This window comes from Brachionichthys hirsutus, chromosome 4, assembly GCF_040956055.1.
Source record: "Brachionichthys hirsutus isolate HB-005 chromosome 4, CSIRO-AGI_Bhir_v1, whole genome shotgun sequence".
Taxonomy (NCBI): Eukaryota; Metazoa; Chordata; class Actinopteri; order Lophiiformes; family Brachionichthyidae; genus Brachionichthys; species Brachionichthys hirsutus.
Window position 1 is genome coordinate 8,218,697 of NC_090900.1, and position 27,386 is coordinate 8,246,082.

The following is a 27,386-nucleotide window of genomic DNA, read 5'->3' on the forward strand; positions in this document are numbered from 1 at the left end:
AATGATTCCACCCAAATAATCCGTTTCAAATGAAACAAGCAATGCAGGAGAAGCCGACCAAACTACTAGTCCCTCATCCGGGGAAGCGCAACCATTAGAACGGGTCGCTTCCACTTCCTCTCAACTTTCCGACCCGGGTCCGGGGTGAGCAGCCTCCGGCCGGGGCAGCTGTGTGTGTGTGTGTGTGTGTGTGTGTGTGTGTGTGTGTGTGGCGGCCCGGGAATAGCAATGACGAGCCTTGTGCTGCAATCTACGTGAGCGCCCGTCCCTCGGACTGACAGGGCCGGAGGTCCAATGAAAATTAGACGACATATTGAGCTTGTCAAATCAAAGCCAAAAGGGGAGGCGCTGTCCCAGCCTCGTCGGAATTACGTCATGCACAAACAGCTGGTCGTTGGCAAAAATCTGAAAAAAAAAAAAAAAAAAAAAAATGTAGAGCAGCGCAGCGACTCGGAGCTGCAGCCGGGCTACAGCCCTCCACTGTGTGTTTGTCTCGGAACGATGAGGCAGCTGCGGCGCCCTCCGCGGCTCCTGCTGCTGCTCTGGAGCTCTCTCTGCGCTCTCGGAGGTGAGTGGCTTCTGTTCGGCGTTGGTTCAGAGGAGCTGTCCCTTTTGTCGGTGGTGCTGAAATCCTCCCCGAGAACAGCGTTCAGCTTTCCCGAACATCCACAGCTGCAGCTTTTTTTTTTGTATTTTGTATTTTGTATTTTGTCTTAACTCTCGGCCACCGTCTGAAACCGTTCCCGTGAACACTCTGGCTTCAGTCGGGGTGGCGCATGGAGACGGTTGCTGATCATTATGGCACGCAACACATTGACAAATGGGGAGTGCGCGCTACGATGCCTTGTGGCCAAGATAAAGCGCATCACGCTGGATCTTTTTGTTGCTGCTGTTGCCTTTAGGTGTCTGTCTGTCTCTGTGTTTGTTTGTTTGTCGTTGTTTTGATTTGTTAAAGAAAGGCACAGCAAGTTAAGACAGGCTGGCGTATAGTGCAACGCCACATTCGTCGGACAATAAGGTAATTCCGGAGTTAAATCTGGCTGTTTCTGATTCAGCCTAATTGAAAACGAGCAGATTTAACTGTGGGAATGAATGTTGGAGTTCAATATTTTAAATCACCTAAAATGTGGCCAAAAAAGTCAAATATATTTCCCTTTTTTGTGTAGATTGATCTCAGCTTTTAGAAGATCCTCTGCAGTCAGGTACGAGTTGGGTTTTTGTCCTGCTGGTGGACAATCACTTCGACTGTCTTTGCTGCTTTAACAAAGAGGCATGAAAGGAAAATCCCAATGGTGGGACAATGATGAATCCATAGCTCCAGCGTATGCAGCGCTGGTTCGGCTCGGGATATTAAAATCACTTGATAGATTTGTTCATGTCTCATTCAATCAATTCAGGGAAATGTTCCTTGCAACTTCTTTGAAGTCACTCAAATACATTTTCCTTTTCTACTCTTTCTGCAAAGGTAATTTCTGCAGCGTGAGGAGGATCAAAGGGAAAGGTTGCCTGGAAATTAGGTTCCATTCAGAAAATAAATATTTGAAATAAATTATTGACGTCTATTGTAAGGTTTATAGTTTATTCACACTTGATTGACAGGCAATTAAATGTTGCATTGATCGTTCAAGATTTCTCATGTGACCACATCTTTGAGGTTGGAAGGTGGTCCGCTGTTGTCATGGTGTTGTATTTGTTCCTTTTTGCTTCAGAGTTTTAGATTAAAATGTATTTTCATTGTCATATGGCTCTATTGTTTTGTTCATAAAAGATATTACAAGATTTTGAACATGTAGGAAATGTTAAAGCCGCCTTTACCTTTGATATTCCAAAATGTGGCATTCAACCAGCATCCTGCCTAACGTTCGAGGATAAATCTCTAACTGAGGTGACAAAAAGCCGGCTTATGTCTGTATTAAGCTTCTAACCAAGTAAAACCGAGTTTTGGAGGCGTTCATTGAGAAGATTACTAAATTCAGAGCGGCGCTGAAAGAAAGTCTGTGAGCATGCTGCTGCCTTTCTCTTCCAAATCAAATGTATTCAGTTAGCAGGCAGAATAAACAAATCAGATTAAGCAATCTTGCCATGTTTATACTTTTACACCAAGACTAGTCGCAGTGTGTGGCGTGTGGACTGGGACTAAGAATGCTGTAGTTATTTTTCGACATTATTATTTTATTTTTTTCTCTTATTCAGTGGGGGATTGAAAATGTATATATAATATGCAAGTTCATTATCCTAATTCTCTGAAATTAGCTTGGCATGGGGGTTTCAGTCAGGCAATATAGTAATTTCATATAATGTATTTTAAGCATTACAAAAAATTTGACATGACATCCATTTTAATCCATCGATTTTAAAATTAAAGTTAAAGTAGACGCGTGCACACACCTGTATTCGGAACACTGCACTCTCTACAGCGAGCAAGTCTTTGACGAGGGGGTGATCTCCCTTCCTGAAATATTTTAATCATGTTTGTTTGCCGAAGAACTAAAACTTGAATTTGAATCATCTCCCAAGCCTTAGAGCCGCTGATTTAGAACATCTGATTGCTCATGCAAATCTTGACGTTCTTCTGTCTGAAGGAGGTGGCGAGAAGCAATTCACCCTAACTGGAACCAGCCATATATTTATTCGTGGAAAAAGTGTTTCTTTCAAACAGCTGTCCAATGTTGTATTGTCTTTGATCTGCAGCTGGAAGAAACCCAGCATGCTTCTTTGTAAGCTGAAATAAGCAGAGCACTGCAGACTCCAGCGGCGCTAGTGTCCCATCCCCCATTGCGTTATAGTCCGTCACATGTGACCAGTTATAGGTATTTATATAATGTAAGGGAAAGACCTAAATGTAAAGAAGGTTCAGACTGTCATGCAGATAGTGGAGGTTGGGATGAGAGTGAAATTAAGGCTGGAAGCTTTCTACAGGATTAGACTTCAGCTGCAAGAATGCCTCCTTTTCCGCACCTTCGGTATTCATGGTTGCTTCCAGAGATGAGCGCCAGCGCAAGCTTTGACGGCTGGTAATAGCATTTAGGGAGCAGGGTCACCCCCCCCCCCCCCCCCTTTTCTCACTTTGGAGTGTGCCGCAGATTCACAAGATACTGTTCCTTTATGCGTTCACGGATCAGCACCTTTCAATGCATCAGGGTCTCATCATCATTAAGATCAAGGCAAAACATGGAAGCAACAGCGAAACATGCAGCTTACAAAGGAAAGCACGAGTAGAATCCTCTTACTTAATGTCGCACTATGACTCTTAAATGAAGTGAGCCCAAGCTGTTTTAGTGCTGCTTATTGCTGTTGACTTGCTATTTCCGTACAAATTGACAGTGAGATAAATTGCCCCCTGTGCCCTCTCCTCTCAAAACAAGAAAAAAACCATCACCACAGGCCTTCTGAATGCAGATGGTTGATGTGCATGCACACAAAGGGAATGTATTGCAACTGAAAAATATCCATCTCCAGCGGTAACTAAGGATACCTTAATAGTGTTCCTTTGAAATATGACTCTCATGCTTTATCTACATATGTTAAAATTCATTCTCACACTTATCTCAATTCTGTAATACGTTCGAGCATCGCAGTCGGATGACTGACACACAATTATCCACACATTTGTCTTACCCGCTGGGATCCCAGTGAGGCTCTTGTAGGTAATATAGGAGATTACACCTGTCACTTGTTCTGCGGCTTTTAGACACAATGGATTTAATCCATGGATTGGATGTTATCCAGGTTGCATGACATGCCTGCATCCAATACATATTCCTGAGATGCAGCCTGTGATCACATCTTTAGGTGATCTAGCCCTCCACAAATAGTTTTCCAGGCTCAAGGAGAAGTTTGTCATCATGGTGTCGAGTCAGATATGCGGCTTATGCCTCCGTTTTGTTTTCGGGAATAACAATGTGGACACGCTGGAAAATGCTCCTCTGCTTCTCTGCGTTGCCTTTGTAATCACCAGATATGTGTTAACCACAGGGAGCAGCATGTCCATCACGCCTGCTGTTCCACGCTGAGATCGCTCTGTACCTGAAGTGGGTTGTCATGAATCATGAATTTCACTTACATATCTCAACATCTCAAAATGAATTGGCCTAAAAAAACATACGAATGGTTTCCGGCGGATGCATCCACTGTTCCTCTGACTTTTTGAAGATGATTGCTTATTATTACACTGCATTGCTATACATTAGAAAAGCATTGTCCTTGTGAACGTTTTCGCTGAACTGAGAAGCCGACATATGGGGAGGAACGCTGATTCAGACCCTGACAGCCCACATCATGGCTGTAAACTCCCTGTCTGGCTGATGAGTCTTACATTTTCGTGTTCGGGGATGTCTTATAATTTTTGTATTCCCTGCAGATTGCCTTTTTGCGACCGAGTACTTCACTCGCACACCTCGAAAGCTGAATGCGTTCAACTCCTTCGCGAGTGTGGAGCTGTTCCACTTCAATGTGCCTGATGACACCATGATGGCCGTATGGAACCTCATCACCTTCAAGGAACAAGGGGGAACCTTTGGAGACAGCTGCCCAAACCGGAACGTGACCGTGTAAGGCAATGACATTCTCTCTTTCTGAAGTTGCTTGTATTTTTGTTGAAGCTCCTTATGTGGAGGATTCACAGGAGTCAGCATCTTACAACCGCAACCTTTAAGGAAAAAGGTTCTGCTGCTGATTAAAACAAATCCAATTATTAAAAGGTAGCCTTGACAAATAAAAGACCTGCCTTTCAGTTAATGTTCATTTTCTTTGGTCAGTGTTTCCTCATATTTATAAGCAGTGCGTCATCAGATACGCACATTCTCATGTGTCTGTGCCAAGGTGATGTTATGATTGGTGTATTCATGTTAATTTCATAATTTGGCAAAATGCTTCTGTGAAAACTGTGTTATCCATAGATACTTCCGGTCTGGGGCTCCTCCGGTAATCAATCCCCTGCACACCCGCTTCCCTCGGGACACAGTCGTCCCAGGATCCTTTGCTGTGACTCTTACCTGGACTCTTCCAAACCGCACGACCGGAGCTTTCAATGTGAGCAGCCCGCTCCCTGGAGACTGGTTCCTCGCTGCGCATTTGCCCAAGGATGAAGGCAAGATCTCAGTCAAGGTGAGCCTGAACATTCATCATAGTATCATCTGTGAGTTGTAATTGCGGGACAAAGATGTCTCCTGGGGAGAGCGCGTGTTCGCTTTAAAACATTAACCACCTGACTGGCCTTTCAACAATACAAAAAGGTTTACAAGCCTTGCTGGCAGCTCTGTGAGGGCTTGTATAGTTATAATGGTGCTATCAGCTAATTGGTAACATCAGCACATCACAGTGCTAATGCTAACATGCAGGTGTTTGCAGGTAAGCTGCAACGTTCTTCGTTTCTTGTGAGAGCACGCTAATGGCATTGGCAGATAAAACTGGTGTCAGTTTTACACTTCGCCATAAACCATAAACTGAACGTTCACTTTCAAAAAAAAATAAAAAATGACCCCAATGTGCATCAAAACCGCATCTTTTCTCATGGCCATTTACACTCATCTGATTGTGAGCTTAAGAGTAAACGATTATACATTTCACCCCCTTTATTACATCAATAAACTGTTTCCCAATTAACCGATGGCCTTAATCGGCCGTTTCAAGACTTCATCAGTGTAGATTGGTGCTTCATTTTCTATTTTCTCATTTAGAATAAATACATGATAAAGCAGCTTTTATACATCATGTTACCACATGTTGCCAGGTTTGCAAACAGATCCAATCAGAGCATTCTCCCCAGCCTCTCCCCCTCTTCCATATATGGTTACGTCTGGCTCCAACCTACCCCCCACCCCCCCCCCCCCCAAAAAAAACAAAAAAACAAAGTTGTATACAATGTGTAAAAAAAAATCTAATTAGAGGATTGTTAGAATTAAATTGTGCAGGAACGATTGTTGCAAATTTTTTGTCCAATTTTCTGATAGATTTATTGAGTTGAAAATTTGATCTGCTGTGAATGTTAGATGAAAAGTTATGGGATCTCCATGTGAATATAGGAAGAAACTCTTATTGAACGTTAGCTGTGAGCAGCAAAGCCAAACCTTCGCTATATTTCTACTCTTTTGTTATATTTTTGTTGCTTAGATGCGATATTCCTTCGCATCTAACCTGATTCTCATTCATGGTAAAAATAGAATTCAATTTAAAACTATGTTATTTATTGGGTTCTATTTATATTAAATAGGCTTAACAGTGTCAAAGAGGTTTTCTTCATCTTATTGTATGCTATATTCGGCCTCATAAATGCCTGCTGATTTCCATTTCATTCTCATTTATCTGGGCCCGGCATGGTGTTCAATGGTGCTTCCTTTGTTGGTCAAAAAAGGTTGTACTTGAAATGCAAATCAATCAAAAATATCAAAAGTCACTATGAACATTGCAACAAAAGAATTACTTCGCTTGGGGGGAAAGTGGGAATAGAAGCTGCAAAGGCCAGACTATGACCAGCCGCCAATGACACACCGTATATATATATATGGAAATAATCTAGGCTTTTCAGCTTCTGCTTTCTCAAGCAATTTTCCAGCAACCAAGATGTGATGCTTTCAGATCAGAAGGGAAACACAAGTGGAAGCATTGTGGAGATACACGTTGCATTTTTTTAAAGCTATTTCAAATAAATATTGCACACCCAGGGTAAAAGCTTTCTTTCGTTCAGCAGCCAAAGGCACAGAGGTGGTGATAAACTGCATCTTCTTAAATATAATACACTCAACTAAATGCTTCTCTTTAAACAGTGTGATTGGACAGTGATGATTCTCTCTTTCTCTATCTTCTCTTGCTTGTTTTTTTCATTTTGATTTATATGTTCTTATAGTATTGTGAACACAAAAGGAAACACTGGATATAATGCAAATTCTTCCTCTTTTCATTTCTTATCAAAAGCAGGTGCATCATACCCTGATGTTGGTGTAGTGTGTCAGACAAAGCGAAGTATGAATGAGGATACTGTGAAATATAAGAGTGGCGAATGATATCAGTGTTTACACACCAAGCAACTTTGTACTGCCAAATGTTTGTTTTTAATGTCGGGCAATGTAGGGCAACCATTTAATCTCGTTTCTGGGTAACTATTTGCATCTGCAGCAGCATGTGAGCGACGGCTGGTATAAAATAAAGGGAGCGATCTAACACTTGTTATAATTACTAATCACAATTCAGGAGAGGTTTATTTTGGTTTGATAAAACCAATCACTGAAGCAATTTTTTATTATTATTTTTTTGTATTAACTGTAAAAAAAAACCTTTTCATTTATGTATAATCTAACATATTGGTAGCTTTCATGAACTGGGAATTTACTCTGTGTGAGCCTTAAAATCATATTGTGAGATGTTTCTATCAATTTCATCAATATGTATTAACAGGAATAATAAAAAAAAAAAAATCACACAGTATAATGAAATATGAGAACACAAAACCTCAATCCGCAGACTCAAAAGTGGCGATAAAGTTCACAAAGCTGAAAATAAATGCTCTAAAATGTAGCATCTATTGCAGCACTGTTGTGATGAATTGCATTAGATTGTTCAGGTGTATCTAATAAACTGGAAACTCAGGCATACCCCAGAGTCTTTCCTAAAATTGCATTTGCTCCGTGGTTCTTTCTGACTGGAGGAGCTAAAATCTTGCCATTTGTTAAGGTTTCAATCAGGGGGTTTGTGCTCTGTGGCCTAATTGATTTAACGTCCTGCTAAGACTGAAAGTTTGGAGACAATAAATGAATGACTGCACCTTTCTTGGTATAAAAATAGTTAAAACTCATTACAATGAATTAAGGTGGCATTTGCAGTATAAGAAGAAGGGCTTCAGAAATTAATTTCTCCTTAATTAAAACTCACTTGCTCTACTAGATATGCATGCAGGTGGGTCTGGCAGGCTGTAATAAATCAAAGGGTCACCTCTCAGGGCCTGAACTAATACCACATGCCATGGTGACTCGAGCTGGAGGTGCTACTCACTGGACAGGAATGAAGTACCTCATTTGGCATTCACACCTGTCCTCTTGAATCAGGTGTGAAAAGGCCTTGGTGATTTTAAAAGCACATTTCACAGCAGATCATGTGCAGAAACAGTCTCCTGGCTCAAAGTCATTCCGTCTGCTTAACTCGGCTCACACGTCAAACATTAATGTTTCAGAACAACATGAATGAAGTCCTCGGTTCATGTTACACTGTGTAGCACAAGGAGCGAAGGCAGAGGGACTTTAGGGTGACAGATTGTGCACACAGGCCATTAGGGTTCTTCAGTCTGTCTGAATGACATCTAATCTCCTGCCTACCAGCTTTAAAGAAATATTGACGAGCTCTAAACCGCAGCTGTTTCATCTTTGTAGGGTCTCTCTGAAGAATGCCAGTATCTGTTCCAACCTCAGCTCATCGTCCAGAGGCTAATTGGGATTTCAATGCTTTATCCGGGATACTTCATCGACCAGATGATCCCCATCCATAACCGATCTGCACTTTATAAGTAAGTCTTCAAGCTGAGCTTCCCAAACCTTGATGTCAGAATCATTTGTCTTTGAAGCATCCTTGATTATGCATTTCCACAGGGAAGCATGTCTCTCCCCCCCTCCCCCCCTATTTTTTTGCACAGTCCACCTTCTCAGCCTGTCTCTTAAGTTGTGATTTTCCTGGCATCGTCTCTAGAAGCTCATTTAAAAAAAAAAATGTTCAAGCGTGTTCTTAGAGTATGAGCACCTTTGTTAGCTCCCATCGCTATAAAAGTTACTTTAGTTATGTGCGTTTAAGATAAACGGATCATTTCATCATTGGCTCTTTAATGTGCCTAAAAATCCGGAATTGTTTGAGCTCTGCATGAACAAAATGATGAGATAAATTTTAAATGTCAGTTATTTAAATACAGTTTTAAATCTACATTTACTTGTTGAATGTATTCTTTATAGTGTGCATATTTTAACTTTACGTACCCTATAACATCAGAGGCATTCCATTGTTTAGAATTATCTGAGCTGTTTAAACATGAACCGTCAGACACTTTTTACTGCATGATATATTCCATATATTTGCCTGCTGTTAACACCTAAAACTCTCTCTCTGTGTGTGTGTGTGTGTTTCTGTTTTCATGTGGACTTGTGCAGAGTCTTCATCCCCAATTTCGTCTCGAAGGTGAAGGTTCAGCTGGTAAACTGCAGCACCAAGAACAAGAGCAGCGATAGTTGTCCTGTGGTGCTGAAGATAAGAGCGAGAGCGCCGCCCGTGCATAACTCAAGTGCCCTCGACTGCAGGGAGTGGAACCCTTGTGAATTAAACGCTGTTGTTCCTGCCTGGGAACAATGGTACTACATCCTGGTGGAGAGATATCTCACCAACTGCAATGTCTACTTCCGGATCGGGGTGCAGGTCACAGGTGAGCTTGTAATTTACAGGCAAAATAGGATTCATTAGTTTTTAGTCAAGTCAATCTTTTTTCTGGCTTCTTGAGATCAACAATCATGGATGCCTCAATTTCATTTTTCTTCCCAAAACAATGAAGCAGTATGTATTCTGTTTTTATTCTAGATTTATTATATAGGTAATGCCATCGGAGTATATAACAGGTGGTTTTGTATTTCTTGTGCAAATATTTTAGTTACATATTTTTTTGTCATATTATAAAATAATATAGCCAGAATATTTAAAAATTTCTGCAAATTAAACACAATTATTTGATCGTATTTGATGTTTAAAGGTAATTATCATTTAGTGAATGACATTTTCTCTCACTTTGGTGCTTTCATAACATGTAAATATAAATATGTAAATATAGATATTGATGTTTCAAGGTTGGGATGGTTCCTCGTCTCAGACTCGCAAAAAACACACAGACTGCACAGTGTATCAATGAAATCTCACAAGACTCACACACGATACACATCAATCTGCAGAAGGTACATTTTTGATGTTCGTTCATGGACACACTTCTGCGCACTTAGTTTATGTTTGTCAAAAAAGTATTATTTTTGGATTTGTAATTTCAGAGTTGACTTCCTCGTACTCCACAGGGTTTTTTTTTGTGTGGGACTGAGACATCTACATCCTGGATCCCAACTATCTAACTATCCCTTCAAACAGAATAAGCATGATAACCAATAACTTGAGGACCACTGGATGACTTCCTATCAAATGAGGAACCACTGAACTCCCAAATCAGAGAGAACATCTCACAGAACATGAGAGCCCGTCTGTATCTGTCCAGTAGTTTCCTTTGAATTTCCAGCCCAGAGCCATAATAAGGTTTTCTGGAGTCGTTCTGCACCCTAGTATTTCTACCTCAGATCTTCCATTCAGCTCTCTGGCAGCCTCTTGTGCATTCTCAATCATCCGTGGGCCAGATTCACGCTGCATCTTAACATTTGACAGGGGTGTTTGGAAATAAATGCATTTCTCTTTTGCTTCTTTTTTTTTGTGCTGATGCATTCCTGTGTTTTCAGGATTATTTCCTTGGTGTATTCATGAAAGACAGCAGGCGGTCCTTGTATCAGTCTGCGGTAGGCCGGCTGCATTCGTGGCTCTGTCTCTGCCAGCAGCTCAGCTTTTAGAAGCCGTTTGTTGAACTGTGAACTGGACTATTCTCCTTGGACGATGTTCTGATGATTGTCTCTGTCCTGTAGAATTCTCAGCACTATGTTAGTGCATGATTATGTTTCCAGCGTGGGAGTTCCCTAGCAACTTTATCTTAATGCATGGTGCTTTTTTAACGTTCCTCTCGAATGTGAAGGTTTTCAAACCTTTCTTAACTTGATAAATCATGCATTGGGCAAAAGTAGACACAGTGCATTGGCCTTCATTTTGCACATGAAGACATCTTCAAGTGTCTTTTGAAGTGTGTAGGGTAGAAATGTGTCTCTTGATGGTAAGACAGGTCAGACACAGACCATTAAGAGGCTTGTACAAGAATAGGGTGGAGTCCAAACTGCGGCGCTTTGGACAAAATTTGCGAGAGGTTGGCTATATCATACGAATGCTACCTGCTGTTTCGAAGGAGTGCAGAGCCAAGATATTCTTTCTTCCTCCCTCTGCAGGGATGCTTCTTTGGGAAGTTACCTCCCCTGTAGCAATCCCCTCTCGCCGTTGGACGCTATACTATGCACTTTGTTACCATGGTGATGCAGACACTAATTATTCACACTGTGAATCTCCCCTAGCATGCCAGGCAGATCTTACTTGACCTTTACTGGATTTAAATTGAACAGCACCTCAGGTTCAGCCACCGTCTGGAGCTCTCACCCTTTTAATTCTTTCTCTCTTTTACTGGCTACTGTTTATCGTGTCTCGGAAATGTAGTTCCTTATTCGATTTCATTTATTTATTCATAGTTCATTTATCATCGAAGTATTGACTATCTTCCACGCCACTGTTTTATGTTGCTATTGAATCAGAAGTTAAGTTTCACTTTGCATCAGCCAAAGTAAATCAATTAGCAGGATGTGTGATGTTGCTCTCGCAGTGCTTCCACTTCCACTTCCACCCAGCTGCACATACAATTACAAAATATTGGCTGTACATGTGAGTCTTCACTGATTTACGCAGATTTTTCATGTTCCTACCGAAGGCAAATTTGCCTGGACACAGCAGCGTTTGGTATTTCGGTATTTTTACGAGTGCTTCAGCTGCCTGCCATCAGAACACTTCAAAGCCTTCCAGAGACAACACAAGGCAAACAAGGCTAAGCTAAAGACAAAGCCTTTGAAATCCTTTCCCCTCAGGGATGGGCAGAATTTGATGGTGCTTTGCCGGTTGCCATCAGTGACCATTTTGCCGTGAGTAGTTTTTGTGTTGAGGGAAAACATACGGTTTTGAATTACAGTGAATCTTTGTCTCATTAAAAAGCGGCGTACAGAACGCGACCTTGCTGTTTGTGGAAGCCGGCCCGATGGAATCATTTTAAACGTTTGCAAAAAGATGTCGGACCAACAATAGCATGAACAATAACATAAGTTTAACCAACTAGCAGTGTGGGAACCTGCGTGTTGGCGAGTTGCTGGAAACTGGTTGTTCGTTGTTCATTCATTGATATTGATTGAATTTAAGACGTTGCATTTAAGACGTTGCATTTAAGACGTTGCATTACAAAATAAATCTGTAACAAGCCAGGAACAATTTCACCAAACTGTCCAGTTCATGCAGAATTCTGTCTGAAGTGATGAATGTAATTTATATCTCCCTCATCTTACTAGATTGCTCCAAGTCTAATTTGTCAAAGGACCAAGCCCAGCCCAGCTCCTCCATGAACATGCCTCAGTCTTTTGGAACGGCCATAGGCTTCTCTCTGTCTGAGACGTTGTCAATGGCTATCCTGCCTGGCCTGTCCCAGAACAGCAATCTCCTCCACAACTCCGAGGACGGCGTTGTTTACCTGCCGCCCACGGCTGCCACCAACAAGTGCTGGCCCATTCGTCCGACTCTGCGCAATGAGCTGGACACCTTCTCCGTGCATTTCTACATCTTCTTTGGGCCAAACATATCAATTCCACCGGACAGAGCCGCCGTGTTCGCCATCAACCTGATGCCTGTTTTAGACAGCGGAGGCGTCCTCAACATGGAGCTGAAGCTCAACATGGTGAGTCGCTCTGATGACATCATTCCTACTTGGTGAACGGCGCATCCGTCATGAAGACATTATCACTAAATGTAGTAAAATATTTACATAAAATTACCACAACTGAATGACAACTAGGGATGTATTAAAATACAAAATAAATATAACTGCAAGTGCAAAAATGTATCAGAGATAATTGCGAAATGCATTTTGAAATAACATGGAAAATGCAATTTTATGCTTTCAGGACAAACTTTTCCAAAGATGAAATGGCAGTTTGAATGGGCCTCATTTTTCTTCCCAGTTTGTTTTCATAAATATATTCACAGTGTTACATTTTGAGCCTTGCTTGTGAGCAAACTATCAATGAGTCCAAGAAAAAAACGGTTTTCTTCTCTTAGAAAAATACAGATTCAACATAAAAGCATGTTGATGACTGCATGCATCACTTCCACTGCTGCGGCTCAGCCATTAGTCACAGCAGTGTAAAAGTTTCAATAAATAACCTAATTGCAATCAATGCTTATTCATGTTGTATAACATGGAAATAGAACTGGAATAAATTAGGGAATAAACTGAACCAAAAAGTTTCAAGCAGCTTCTGCTCACATTTCCAACACGTCAAGATGTTTCTCCTTTTTGTAATTCGTACATTGAGTCACAAGGCAACACATGTCCATTCAATGTCTAGTTTGGCTTTGGGAACTTGTGACGGACATGTGAAGACCAATAATCAATTAATCAAGCATCTAAAAGAGAAGCAAACACAACCTGAGATGGCAGGTTTAAGTTACCGTGCAGAATCTCCCTGCATCCAGACTTTATCATAAGTGACGCTGAACACATCTTACATTTCCACATGAAATCAAAGCAAATATCAAAAAGCCAGATTTTAAGGAAATGATCATAAGTGACTAAAATGATGTTTTATGGTTCATTGATTAAATTCCTGTTAGATGTTTCAAACAAAGTGGATCAGTCACTATCGATGCACAGAAACATCTCGTGGTTTAAAGGCACCCTCAGCCCTCCTCGTATTTACGTCTCACCATCCAATCAGGAGAGCCTCCCTGCCGCATACCCAAATATAGACCTAGGTGTGAATAGTTGTTAGATTTTAATGTGAAGGAATATTAGGATGTCACAGAGACAGGAGGCTGTCATGAAACCTGGTGCAAAATGAGATGCAAAATGTGTTCCACAGAAAAACAGTTGTGCTGTATTATTCTGACACCCCCCCTCACCCTACTGATGTGTCACTCGCCTGTCACAGCATAGACTGTAGTCACCTTCCACTGGTGGGGGACTCTGGTGGATTTGCTGGGCTTTAGGAGACAAAGGCTGAATGTGTTTGTCTGCTTTGCATGAGTGTGAAATTAATTCAGATGGTTTTTGTTTCCTCTGACACCAAAACTGACCGTTCGCCAGTTCAGTCAATACTTAGAAGTTTTCTTTAGACAGATCAGATGTGTAGATGAATCCATTTTAAACCTTGTATCTTGTGATGTTTTATATATGACTATATATGACAAGTGTTTTTTCTATCGGTGATGCTTTTATGGTGAAAGTGAAAATATTGTTTTGTAACAGTAGTTTATTTAGCCAGTGACCTTGAGCATTGTACCGTTGGAAGATGGAGCTCCTGGTTGAATTATGACTCCACCATTCGAGCTCCATGATTATAACTAACAGCTGCACAATAGGACAGGCTCTGAAATAGCAGTATTAAATGTGATTAATGTAGGTGTGTAACAAAATGTTTTACAAGTAACTGCTTTCAAATAAATCCCCAAACAAAATTCCAGATATAAATTTTAAATGAGACATAAAAAGCACAGAAATATTTGGACATAAATAAATCATAATACCCAGACAAAGGCATTTTTAGTAGTGATTGAAATTCTTTTACGAATCGCCGGATACGGGATAGCAGTGGTGCCTGGAAAAGGCTTGAGGGGGAAATATGATTTATTGAAGGTAGCGCTGGTCAACTGATTGAGTCATCCAGCACGCACGCATGCACACACACACACACTGAATGAAGCATCACTAAATAATCTGCACCTTGAGAACATCTTCATTTCTGCTTAAACATGTTGGACTTTCAAAATGTGGCGGGACTACTTAAATATGTTAAATAATAGGATTTTAGATTCTAATGCTGGATTAGTCCAATTTGTAATCCATATCTAAGATGTTGTGGGGTTGTTATTGGTGGCACCCTGGTGAATCTTCACTGATGAGAAACCCTTTCAAACTAAAAGCACAAATCCGCGGGCTTCAATCTGTGTAAGACACGCTAAAATCCTGATTTCACTGCAGCACCAGTTTTGTTTTTAACATAATGCTCACAGAACAAAAAAGCATCATGACATAATGTGATTTAAAGGAAAGGTGTAAAAAGTACAATAATTAGTACATTTCTAGCAGTGAATGTCAACAACACACTTGATCAGAAGCTCATTCAAGGTGCTGTGGCCTTCGGCAGGAACTCAGTCTATAGGGGTTTGTCTTGGGGTCCCGTGTGGCTGCCCATCACTCCACTTCTTCATTGTTCTCCAGCACAGCCACATAGAGATGCTTGTTGAAGTCATTGTGGGTGATTTCATCATGGATCTAAATAAAAAAAACACCATGATGTGTTATTCATTCTCCTTGCTTCCCCTTAATATCTAAAGACATAGGAATGTCATAAGATACAGTGATGTCACCACATAAGCTATTCTGTGTGCCAAGGATTTTAAAAAAATGTCACAGCATTTTGAACCGCAATGCTTTTTCTTTTGTCTTTTGGCTCAGCTTTCAAATCGTTGTCAGACAGGTCAAGTGCACTGAGCAAAAAAAAAAAAAAAATCTCTGAAGTCCTTAAAGAGGTGTCGCCTGATGTAAGAGACCTTTGTCTGTGCCAGGAAGCGCGGAGACAACTCAGAGGGAACTTATTTCCTCCTGTCTTCTCCCCTCCTTTTCAGTCACACACACATCCATCACAAAGAGATGCCAGTGTCCATGCGTTTGTCTCTTTGCATGGCCAGATTGTGATAAAATGTACATGTGCATGAGCTGTACTGCACATTATATATATTATTATATATAATAAACAACTATTAATTATTCTATTAAAGTTTTTAGAAATTGTCCTTTACGATTTAAAATAAAACTCATTGTCATTGGTTGAACAGTAGTTGACATCTATATTGTCCAACACGTCCAAGTCAAGGTTTAAAACAGTTTGCGAGGGGTTTCAAATGTCATTGTCAAAAGCGGGATGTTGCCAGAGGGGGAAAAACCCTTCACCTCAAGTTTGAATGAAAAATGCATTGTGATCCCTCTAATGGCAGTGTGATCTGGGCCAAATTGATGGGGCGCTGACTGCTTGACATGCTGCTAGTTTCACTAAGAGCATGTCTGGTTTTACTTATTTATTAAATTTGAGTCGCTTTTTTTTTTTTTTTGAGGCGGCTGACCCGCCGGCGTCTTTGTGTCTGGTCGGAACATCTGCTAATCCATTCATCAGGGTTTCTCACCCACTTCATCTTCAAGCTGCTGGGCAGAGTCAGGACACATTAAAGGAGGGAGGGAGGGGGGGGGGGGGGTCTACCTTGAAATGCCAGTGGGCTTGATTGAGTCTTACTACCCAGAGACTACAGGCCAGATGGTGAGTTTAGGAAGCTTGAAATCACAGCACCTGACAAGAGTTTGTTGAGTCATTGCATTAATCAAGAACTCCCTGCATTTACATTATGCTCACTCTGGGCTGGGGGCTTGATAGAAATCTTATTTATTCAGGAAATAATTGCCGAAAGTCATCCCTATCACCGAGCACATTTCCCTGCAGACACAAAGCAAATGTATGTAAATTGCTGTATCTTTTTCTGTTGAGTTTTTCTGTGGCAAAGAATGATGCTCACTGTCTTTGACTGACAGGTTAGTAACTTTGACACTTTTTCACAGAAGCATTTCTTTTGCTTGGCTACACATCCTCTTCATTACCAATAACAGAGACACTGTGAATAAATTGGATTCAATTTTTTGAAGCTGATGAAGTGTCAAATTGATGCCAGACTGCATGCAGGTGCTTTATGGACACAGGCAGGTGCTTATTGGGGGTGTTTGTGCTCCTGTTGTTCTTTTGCTGCTTTGCTAAATTGGGCTGCAGCGGTTTACTTTCACTTCTCTGCAGAACAAGCCAGTTAGTTTAAGCCTAGGCAGTCCCCGATGCTTGAACAATCCTCCAGTGACTTAAATGCATGCGCTAATGGCCGATTGATGTTTTTAGGAGATAATCTGTCAACATCTTCATTTATGTTTCTGGGGCAGACAGAGGCAGAGCAGTTTCACTTGATTTGTTAGTTTTAAAGTTTGCGTTTCACGGCAGAGGAAAAAAACGAGACCTGGGGTAATCATGAACAAAGTAATTCAGCGGAGTGATGGCAGCAGATGGTTGATGGTTGCACAGATTAATGATGTTTGCTTGCGTTTCCTCCTGAAGTCTACGCTGAAAGGAGCTGATGTCACAGTGTTTGGCTGTCTGAACCATGGGATGCCTCTTTTCTTACGGGAAAACTCATCACTGAAATGTGAATCAGGTAAGACTGATTTTACTTTGAGAAATAGCACATGCTTTGTAATTCTTAGACATAAACAGTTTATTGTTCCAAAGGAATATGACACATACTTAATGTTTGTTTCCCCCCCTACCTCACTTCTTCAGCTTTTATAACTCTGAAAATCTGTCAGTACACAATTTTCTATTTGCATAAACTTAAATCAACACTTTGGAGACATTTTACTCTTAGAACGGGTGCTAAATTATTTTAGCAATCCAATTAATGACACTGCGACACAAATGATTTGCTCTTCCCTCTGGGAGTGCTGCCCGTTCATTGTAAAGGCTCTCTCTGCTTCATTGTTTTTCTGTGCTGCAGAATCTGTGGCCGGCTTTTTCCTTTCTGTGAATGCCTCAGCTAATGTCACAAAACTGAGGATCCCCTACCCACTAACAGGCACCTGGTACCTCAGTCTCCGCTCGCTCTGCGCCACCGAACATGGGTAAGACACAAAATACTGCTTCTGTACTTCTACAGATGTTTGTCAATCCTATACGCTCACACTCTGCTTCATTGGTGGAATAGTTTTTATGTCTTTGGAGGGAAAGACAGACACTTTTTTTGCTCTCTTGACCTGATTTATGAGATTTAAAAGGTACCACCATAACACCTCTGTCTTCTCTCATTACTCTCAACAACAAACAGACCTTTCCTAAAATGCCATACTTTTACCTTACAATAAAAACATCACCTAAATGACATGATTTGAAGTATCCGTATAAAGTCAGAAATTCACTGAGACTGGATTTTTGACAGTCTCATAATCGTTTCTTTTTGTCCCAATTGCTCATATTGTGAACATTTGTAGGAAGTCACTAACGTCTCTAACAATCAATACTGTACTTTATTTACCAAATTAAAAACTTGGTACTGTAGTTAAACTCAGTGTTTTTCAATGGCCGCTGCCTCCCCCCTTTCATCATATCTTCTCCTCTCTGTCACCCTCCAGATTTATGTGGGACTGGCTTCACAATTGGTACATCTGGGTCACACCTAGCATATAAAAGGGTTAGAATAAAAGCAGATTTTCCACCCACGTTTGAATATATTCAGAAATGTTAATGTATTATAAACTATTCCTTCAATGAAATGTGACACATAACTGCATCTCAGAAATCCACCATGATGTAGGCTATTTGCAGGGTTCCTGTAATGATATCTAAATTCCTTTAAAGCCAAATAGCTAAACAATATAAGAAGCACATGTGTTTTCCTGTCTGCTGTAATGTTTCTAAAACATAAGGAATCAAAGTCTCGTTTTGTGTTAGCCAGACTCAGGAAGAGTAAAACTATACGCCGTCATTTTGTTCCAACCATCATCGCTCGTACCAGATGAGGCAGAAACTCTGGTCTTCCTACATCTCGCATACTAATCTGATGATAAAGCACCCCCCAACAAAACTTGTTGCTTTTTATTAAACAGCACCCTGCTTATCTCCCCTTCACATATCTTGCCAACTCTGCTGCTCTCTCCGTATGTATACGGTAATCATTCTGTTAGGGTTGTTAGAAATCATTGTGTTAAAGAGTAAGTTCAGAAAGTGTTTCCATTAACTCGTCCGACAAAATGTTCTTCTAACGTTTTTCAGCATATTAAGATGTTTTACCGAACTTTTAATAACATGAAAATATGAACAGAATGAAATCAAGCAGATTTTTGTACCACCACTCGGGACTTTCAATTGAATTTGAATAGCAAATAATAACAGATGGTGTGGGACGCGGTTTCATCCTCACATGAAGGCACTGCAGAGAGAGCGGGGGGAGAACAGTCACATAACTATATCTTAGATTTCCACACTTTCTCTCACTCTAAATCAATCTGGTCTCGTAAGAGAAGAAACGATTGAATGTAATAAATCAAAAATGCAATTATGATGACTGATATAGATTTAGAAATGAAGAATGGGGCAGTTGTGTGAATTAAGAAATGGTTCTTGGAAAAGGCAAAGAAAGGCATATCTTGCCTTCTTGCCTTTTTCTTTCTTGACTAATTGTATAACATGACATCTTAAAGTGCAGGAGTAGAGACATACGTAAATTAAATATCAGTTTACATGCAGTTATGGTTGTGTAACAACCTGTAATTAAAACACCACCTATGATGGTTTGGGTAAAAAAAAAACATTGTGTTTTCTGGAAGAGCAAAAAGGAAGATGTGAGAATAAGAGACTAAGTTAGTTTTATTATAGTGTAGGTTGAATGCGGAGAAACTAATTGAGAAAATGGAAGTTAAACTATCACCGTAGAATTCTGCCTCCTTTGTTGGTTTATAGAGCACACAAGTAATTTGTAGAACGCTACCTCTGTAATTGCTTTATGGATTTGGAGATTGCACAAACCTGCTGGAGTTAAATAGTCTCGCATCTCTTAAGAGTATAAAGCAACAGTAGCAGCTCTGTGAGTCTGCATGTATAGGTTTTGAGTAAAGTGTGAATTTCAGCACGCTAAAAATTCTCACAATAAATATAAAAATCGCATGCTAGCGATTAGCAAGTTTTCCACCTTACCATCTGCAACCCTTTCTAATTAGCACTGAACACAAAGTACAGCTGAGGCTCATTAGTTTTCTCCCACTCGGCCATAAAAATAAGTGTTGAACAAACTGGAGCTTTTATCCTGTGGATGATGATGATGATGGCAGGAGACGAAGAGTGAAGGGATCGCCAGAGTACAGGCCAAAGTGTGTGTTATATGTGCAGCAAATTAAATGTATGTATATTCAATCGTTTTTGTGGTGCCTCAAACAGAACCACAGAACGGAACCTCACTGTGAATTCTAGACGTCATTCTCTGATTAACCTGAATGTTTTATCCAAACGCCAAAGCGATCCATCCAGTAGTTGCTGTGATATTTCAGTAGTGGTTAAACAACAATCAGAGTGCAGAATACATTTGTTTGAAATCCATTTAAAGGCAAAATTCGACCCTAAAAATGAACAACAGCTAAATATGGCGGTGGTGCTGCAGTGCTGGTTGTGAATTTCTCCTCCATCCGACATTCTGAATGTCTGTGTCTTTTGCAGATTTGAGGCTTGCACCAACATCACTGCTGAGGTGTATATGCGCTCGTACCTGACTCCGTGCATCAATGACTGCGGCACATATGGACAGTGCAAGCTGCTGCGCACCAACAACTACCTTTACGCTGCATGTGAATGCAAAGCAGGTAACATCATGAAACATAATTTAAAAAACCTGCATTAATTAGAGTCATTGTCAATGTATTTTTCAGCTCCCCTCCCCCTTCTGTTTATAGATTTTAATTTGCATAATGTCAATGTGACCGGTGCGTCCACTTTACTTTGAAGTTGCGTTCATGTTCATGAAGCCCAAATATGAAGCCAGACAATAACTAGCAAAACAAAGGAAGTTGTTTGATTGCAGCGGATGCATTGCATACTAATGATGTATATGCTCAACAAAGCCTTTAATTATTAATCAGTGATTAAAAAAGACAGAAAATGAATTATAATGATTGGATGTGAGAGAAAGGCTTTATTTCTCCTTACGAGCTATAATAAATTTTATGTGAGGAAATGAGGTCATCCCTGCTGCAGGAGTTTCTGTTTTGTTGGAAAGTGCACATGCAGGGTGACACCAAAATGTTAGCAAACCAAGTGCAGGTCGTCCTCCAGAGGGGAGCTGGCAACGCAAAAGCTTTAAGTGTAAGTGCTGCCATCCAGTGATTCACACAGCGGCCATGCATTTATTTTCTAATATGAGCCGTTTTGACAAGACAATAAAACAGGCTCATAATTACAAACTGCTTTTCAATGAGAAATTAGCTCATGAAACTAAGCAAAGCCGTGTCATCTGAGGCTTTTTAAATCCTGCCTTTGATCTCCTGTTATCACCGCTGCTTTCTCCTCAGTAAATCCATTGTCATGCCACATATGTGTGACTGCTTCCTGGCAGGAACCTCGTGTTCAGTGCTTGCCCTTGGCCTATCTCACGCTGCAAACCCTTCATTCAACATTGCTCTCGAATATTTAATTCATACTGTATCAGGGCCGCGCAAAGACCAGGTGCAGAAGCAGACACGCAGAAAAAGACTGGGGCTGTAAAGTCAGTCGCTCATGGGGGAACTGTTGGGTCCCTGTAAAATAAAGAATGCCGTCCAAACCTGCCCCTTGGGAAGGGCCATAAGATAACTGTATTGTGATTCATAAATAAAACTGCCTTGACTCAACAGCTAGTGCCATAAATTGAGATTGAGGAAATTATCCACCATCCCTCATTGAAAGATAAGATTTTAAGTTCTCTGAACAACATAAAATGTGTCTTGAGTAAAGAGCACATTCATGGACTTCAGGAGCAGGACTCCTGCGAGACGCTCTCAGCTCCCCTCTCTGCATGTACTCAGGTCTTACCTGATCCACCACTTGAGAAGCATTTAGAGAAAGGATCTAATCCAGTCGAGTGGCAGAGTAGGAGGAGTTAAAGTCGGCGTTTAATAGAGAAAGTCCACCGGATAAGGCTTTAATTATCCTTCAGAGAGCAAAGTGTTTATACTGTATTATACGTGTTCATCTTACCTACTTTTTTGTTCCTGTTTTAAGAATTGAATTGAATTTAAGAATGTCAATTCTGCAGGGATGAACAAACATACTATTTTCTCACCAACTCAGACAAAAGTTTGACATTACTGCACAGCTCCATTCTGACTGTGTGTCTATGTTTGGATGCATTAGGCTGGGAGGGCTGGGGATGCACAGACAATTCAGAGGCCTACTCCTACAGTTTCCAGCTGCTCTCCACCCTGCTGCTGTGTCTCAGCAACCTGATGTTTGTCCCTCCTGTGGCCATCGCCATCCGAAGTCACTACCTACTGGAGGCTTCGGTCTACATCTTCACCATGTTCTTCTCCACTGTGAGTTGTTGCAATGCATACAAAGAAATTACCTTTTAGAATAGAATAGAAATAGAAAGCCTTTATTGTCATGGCATAGTAGCTACACAATGGGATTTTGGGTTGCCCAGAAAAGAAAAGTCAAACTGGAAAGGTCTTTTATATTTCTAAGAACGTCCAAATGCACATAGAGTAATTCTGGATAGATGGATGAAATAAATTAAATTTATCAAACAATGATATGTCGCAATACGTATTTAAATGCTAATTTCAGGTAAAGTTCTGCTGGCTAATCTAACCCTCCCCCCTCGTTTGACAGTTCTACCATGCATGTGACCAGCCAGGCATCGTGGTCTTTTGCATCATGGAGTATGATGTCTTGCAGTTCTGTGACTTTCTTGGGTCACTCATGTCAGTGTGGGTCACTGTTATTGCCATGGCCAGGTTAAAGTCCATCATCAAACAGGTAAGCACCGATCAGTGTTCCATCTACGCCTAAAGGAACGCCAAGAGCTGCAGTTTGTCTAAAGGGCTGTGAAAGTTGTTTGAACATCAGTTGTACTGGTACATTAATAAAGCCTGTAGCCTTGATACGGGGTGATAAACGCGCGGCAACGTTGCTCCACTCGTTGATATACATGAGCCAACATGAACGAATATCTGATAAAATGCAATAATGAACACACTCAAAGTGTTTCTCGTATATGGGACATCACGCTGACCTGAATCAGTGCAGCAGTGAAAAATGTAGAGCAGTTGAGGGTTTGTGTGACGTTTTGTGGCTTCATCCTAAAGAAAAATTCAAATGACTTAAACAAAAGTGTTTAAAGGCTCAAGTTTACCAAATCGTCTCTCCAACACTGATCTGTTTTATTGCAAGTTGATGTTCTTGTCATGGGTAATCTGTCCGTTAGACTGTTTCCCTCCACATCACTCCCCTGTAATAACCTGCACATTAGCGAGGGCTCCTGGAGCACAGCCGGCGCTCTGATTGGGTCGTTTGTGCCTCTAAACGACGAAGCAGTAATTTGCAAGAGCAACCCCAGAACTATTTTGCCCAATGCTGGCAAGGATTCAGACATCTGGGTCCAGACATCTTAAGACTATAACGTCTGGCCGTTGCCATGCGACGCCGCCTGGCTGCTCTTGAGCGCTGTGATAGCGGTCAACATCCTGAGATAAGCTCTAAACCGGGGACAGAATGAAGGGCTGAGAAGTTAAGCTGCGGACCTATGGAGGGGAGCTGTAAATGAGCGTTGTATATGCCTCAATTTCTAGTTCTAAATTGAAAGATCAATGCGTAGGAATCAGCCATGCAGGGCGCTAAATCCTCTGGTTGTTGACACATTGCGGTCGATAACAGTAAACACTAACAGGTGCACCTTCTCCCTGGGTCACTCCCTGGCTGCAAACCAAGATGAAGTAGTCTCAGGCGAAGCGCGTGCATGTGTGTGTATGTGTGTGTGTGTGTGTGTGTGTGTCCATGTCCATAAATGAGACAGGGAGAAGGGGGGTGTCGTGGGAGAGAGGCAGAGGGTACCAACATCTGCTGTCCTCTAGCGTTTTCATTTTTGCTGAGCGCTGCAGTGTGCAATGACTAATCAAATAGCACATGTCAGGACTGGCAAGTGGAACTGTGTTTATCTACGAGAGGGAGACCATTTGTGTGTGTATACCATATTTGCACATTTTCAACATAATATTACAGCAGTTTGTGAAACACTATAGGCATTTTCAACAGGATAGGGTGCATGGGCATCAAACAACCATTTCTGTATTTCAAAAGCTGCATTTTTATTTAATGGAGCATCTCTCCTGGAGTGAACGCTAGAAATTACATCTCATAACTGTGTCACTGCCTGAGAGAATCCTTTCCCGTAAACCAAAAACGCTTCTGTTGCATAACTCGAACAATGGAGAATCGATGGTCCAGTCTTAAACGGTGGCAGAATATATTGCGCCCTCTTCATTTCTAGTTTCAGGGGATTTAAAAAAAGGTAAACTTGCAGAAGAGGATTCCTTTAGAAATACTTAAAATAAAGACTAATTATATTTTATTACATCTTGTCTCACAAGTTTTTAATTTTTCCCCTTATTTAATGAGCAGTTCATTTTCTGTGGCAGTAAATTGTTAATCATGTCGAACATAATGACACAATTCTCCTGAAAAGGGTTCAGTATATAAACAGATGGACAAATGGTGTCATGGATGATTGTCAGTAAAGTACTGTAATGTACAATAATAAATATAAATAATATACCATAATATACCATGACTACATAGTACCTTCGAGCAATAGGGTTCTGTTATTGTCTGCCTCACTAAGCTAAATACGACTTTGCTCCAGACCTCCGTGAATGAGCCAGCTGCATAATGGAAAGTAGAACTCTTTAAGTAACAGGACACAGGGGAGCACACACACACACACACCCTCCCTTTACTGCGGATGTAAAGGTGTCAGCAGTGTTTATGGACGGCTGCGAATGATTGATGTGTTTCCTTTCATAAGGTGCTGTATCTTCTGGGGGCGATGTCTCTGTCCATGGCTCTGCAGCTGGACCGTCACGGTCTGTGGAACCTGCTGGGACCCAGCCTATTTGCTCTGGGCATCATGGCCGTAGCATGGGTAAGGGCAACTCTTAATCTTCTTTCACGGCAGACCAACTGTCTGCAGAGAAAACTAGGGTTTATTCCATAATGACATACAGCAGGAAAATAATAGCCTCTGCATTAAGACAGGTTTGAATATGAGTCTCATAAATGTATGCTGATCTAGCAATTTCAGTTTTTTAATCCTAAAACACAATGACAGGATAAAAGATCATTAATTTTAATGCATAATGTGTCTTTGAGCTTGTGCAAACATGTTAATGTAACATTAGTTAGTTAGTGCTGTCCCTGCATTACCTCTCCTGCCAGTAAAGGTAATAGGACTTCATCTCTCAGCGAAGCTTTGTGCCTGAACACGGGGCTGGAACATGTGCTCGGCTGAAACGTGTGGATTTCTGACCAATGAAGCTATTTTACATTAGCTTTAAAAGTTTGCAGTCTGTGGGTGTTAGTCATGGGCTGTAGTTCCATTATAAGTAAGCTTGTACTTTCACTGACTCTTCTTCGGGTAATAATGTGCTCCCTGAACTGAGAAGATAAAAAAATAATAGTCTTCCATGCAAGGTTCTTGGTGGGAGGAAACCCTTTAACACTAAACCACTGACATGAGTTTGAAAATACAGTTTGTGTGAGAGAAAGCTTTGCTTTGAATAAAGTGTGAGAGTTCTCTTTCTGTCTGTCGTATCACACAAAGACTGGAAAAGATGAAGCACAGCTCGGTTTAATTTGACCATCCAGTTTGGCACCAAATATAGGCCAGAGTGTATTTTACTGGGTGAAGATGTTCCACTTTGAGATGAACAGTAATACGCTGCACTAATGGGTCATTAAAATATGTTTCTGGAGGTTTACATAATACCATCAACTTCCACTGCATTTCACTTGCTTTCCTTGACACATTTGTCATTTTATTACAGATGGCTTATGGATTGTTTGAAAAACATAAATTGCACATATCTAGTATATTGCGACAAAATCAGAATGGAAGAAAACACAGATTTTGTGCAATATCGAAATGCCTGATGCTGATTTTCCAGGTCTAACTTCTCCATATAGCATCACCTGGGTCTTATGCTCATGCAGTTTTTTTTTTAAAGGAAAAACGTGGGCTCATGCTTTGATTGCGTGACACTTCATAATTTATCAGTTGCTCAGCAGAGTATGTACGATTCAGCGGTCTGCTTCACCTCAGAGTTTGAGCGCCACACATTTTCTACAAGAGCCGTTTCATTTCAGCTTGTCATGTTTCCGCAAAGCCTGGCATTATGGATGTTCCCAGACACAACCAAATTAGATCAGTCAAGCGGAGGGCACAGAGAGCTTCCTGCTTTGCATGGGTGTCATGAGCGGTGCGAATAAAGGGAGGAGTTCAAATCTGTCAATGCCAAATACCGCTAATCCTACAAATTAAATGAGCCGGCGGATGCACGCTTGGAAAAAATCTGCCTTTTCTTTTTTTTTGTCTTAACCATAAAAATGCGGAATAATTTCTGTAAGAAAAAGAGGTTTCATGTTTTTCTTCACTTGGCTTCACAATGAGTAGATATTAATTTTAATGTATAAAGTATAATACTGAAGTCTGCGCTAGTTCCCTAACAGAATACATGTAATTATTCATGTGTAATAAACGGAAATGTGTTTGGTAAAAATATCATGCAAGCAATCAAATTTATGAACCAATGAAAAGAATTCTGAATACAATAATGGAACACTATTTAAAAGCTAGTGAAAAGGAAAATAATGGAAATGTTGACTTCTTTCTGTGCTGTTCTTCCCTCAATTTTGGGCCGCATATTTAACAAAAACATCCTGTGCAGTCATTGCCTAAAGGAACATAAGCATAGATAAGATAGGTGGTGTCTGGGCAATCTCTGATGGCCATTTTTAAACAGTTATTATCTTATCATCCCTATGATGGACTTTATGGTGTAGTAATAGACATGAATACAGATTTCAGATGATAAAAGCCATTGGAGATTTCTGAGGAATCTAATACCTGCATCCCTTCAATCCAAATAAGCTGTCTGCTGCTCCCTGGAGGAAATTCCACTGACCTTAATGTTTGAATGGTCCACGTGTGATCACCGACTTCAACATCCTGCTTCATGACGCGTGTAAGAACGACGCAACATTGACTTTCAGAACGATTGCAACAAGAAATTAACTGAGCTTTCATGAGTCTTTTCGTTAAGTAATAATTTCCTACAAATTCATCAATGTTCAAATAATTGTCTTTGCTCATGTCTGTTATCTACTAGTCATAAATAATGGAGAGCTATAGTTCCATGTGAAGGATGAAGACACGTGGATCAGATGCATTATGACATGCATTTAATCTACAGTTTGTGCCTCACGGAGAGCAGATGTAAATGGGAAATTTGAAAGCATTGCTTTATGTGTCTGTTGGCCTGTCAGACGGTGCGAACCATCCGCCGGCGGCGCTGCTACCCACCCACCTGGAAGCGGTGGGTGTTCTTCCTCTTCCCGGGCACCATGATTGCCACGTCTGCTGTGGCCCTCTATGCCTTTGTGGAGACGGAGGAGAACTACTTCTACATCCACAGCATCTGGCACATGCTGATCGCGGGGAGCGTGGGCTTCCTCCTGCCGCCTCGTGCCAAGCCCGACTCCAAGGTGACTCCGCTAAAGCGTAGGCGGGGCTGTGGCTATCAGCTGTGTGTCAACGAGCATGAGGAGCTGGGCCTGGTGGACCCGGCCATCATCTCCATTAACAGCATCTGTACCAGCTGA

At 41.0% G+C, this 27,386-nt stretch overlaps 1 protein-coding gene across 1 annotated transcript; it reads left to right on the plus strand.

Annotated features, from left to right (window-relative positions):
• Positions 1-501: 501 nt before the first annotated feature.
• On the plus strand, positions 502-27,386 carry tmem8b (transmembrane protein 8B). Its single transcript, XM_068760852.1, has 14 exons — positions 502-568; positions 4,361-4,550; positions 4,899-5,106; positions 8,361-8,494; positions 9,126-9,394; positions 12,204-12,280; positions 12,368-12,586; positions 17,055-17,151; positions 17,491-17,614; positions 20,199-20,341; positions 21,867-22,045; positions 22,344-22,490; positions 24,535-24,651; positions 27,051-27,386. The coding sequence occupies exons 1-14, from the start codon at positions 502-504 to the stop codon at positions 27,384-27,386; spliced, it is 2,307 nt and encodes a 768-aa protein (XP_068616953.1).

Excerpts from the sequence above, each read along its gene's own strand:
- tmem8b (XM_068760852.1), top strand. The coding sequence starts at position 502 with ATGAGGCAGCTGCGGCGCCCTCCGCGGCTCCTGCTGCTGCTCTGGAGC. Across the intron at positions 569-4,360 it reads CTCTCTCTGCGCTCTCGGAG|ATTGCCTTTTTGCGACCGAG; the intron begins GTGAGTGGCTTC and ends TATTCCCTGCAG. Across the intron at positions 5,107-8,360 it reads AAGGCAAGATCTCAGTCAAG|GGTCTCTCTGAAGAATGCCA; the intron begins GTGAGCCTGAAC and ends TCATCTTTGTAG.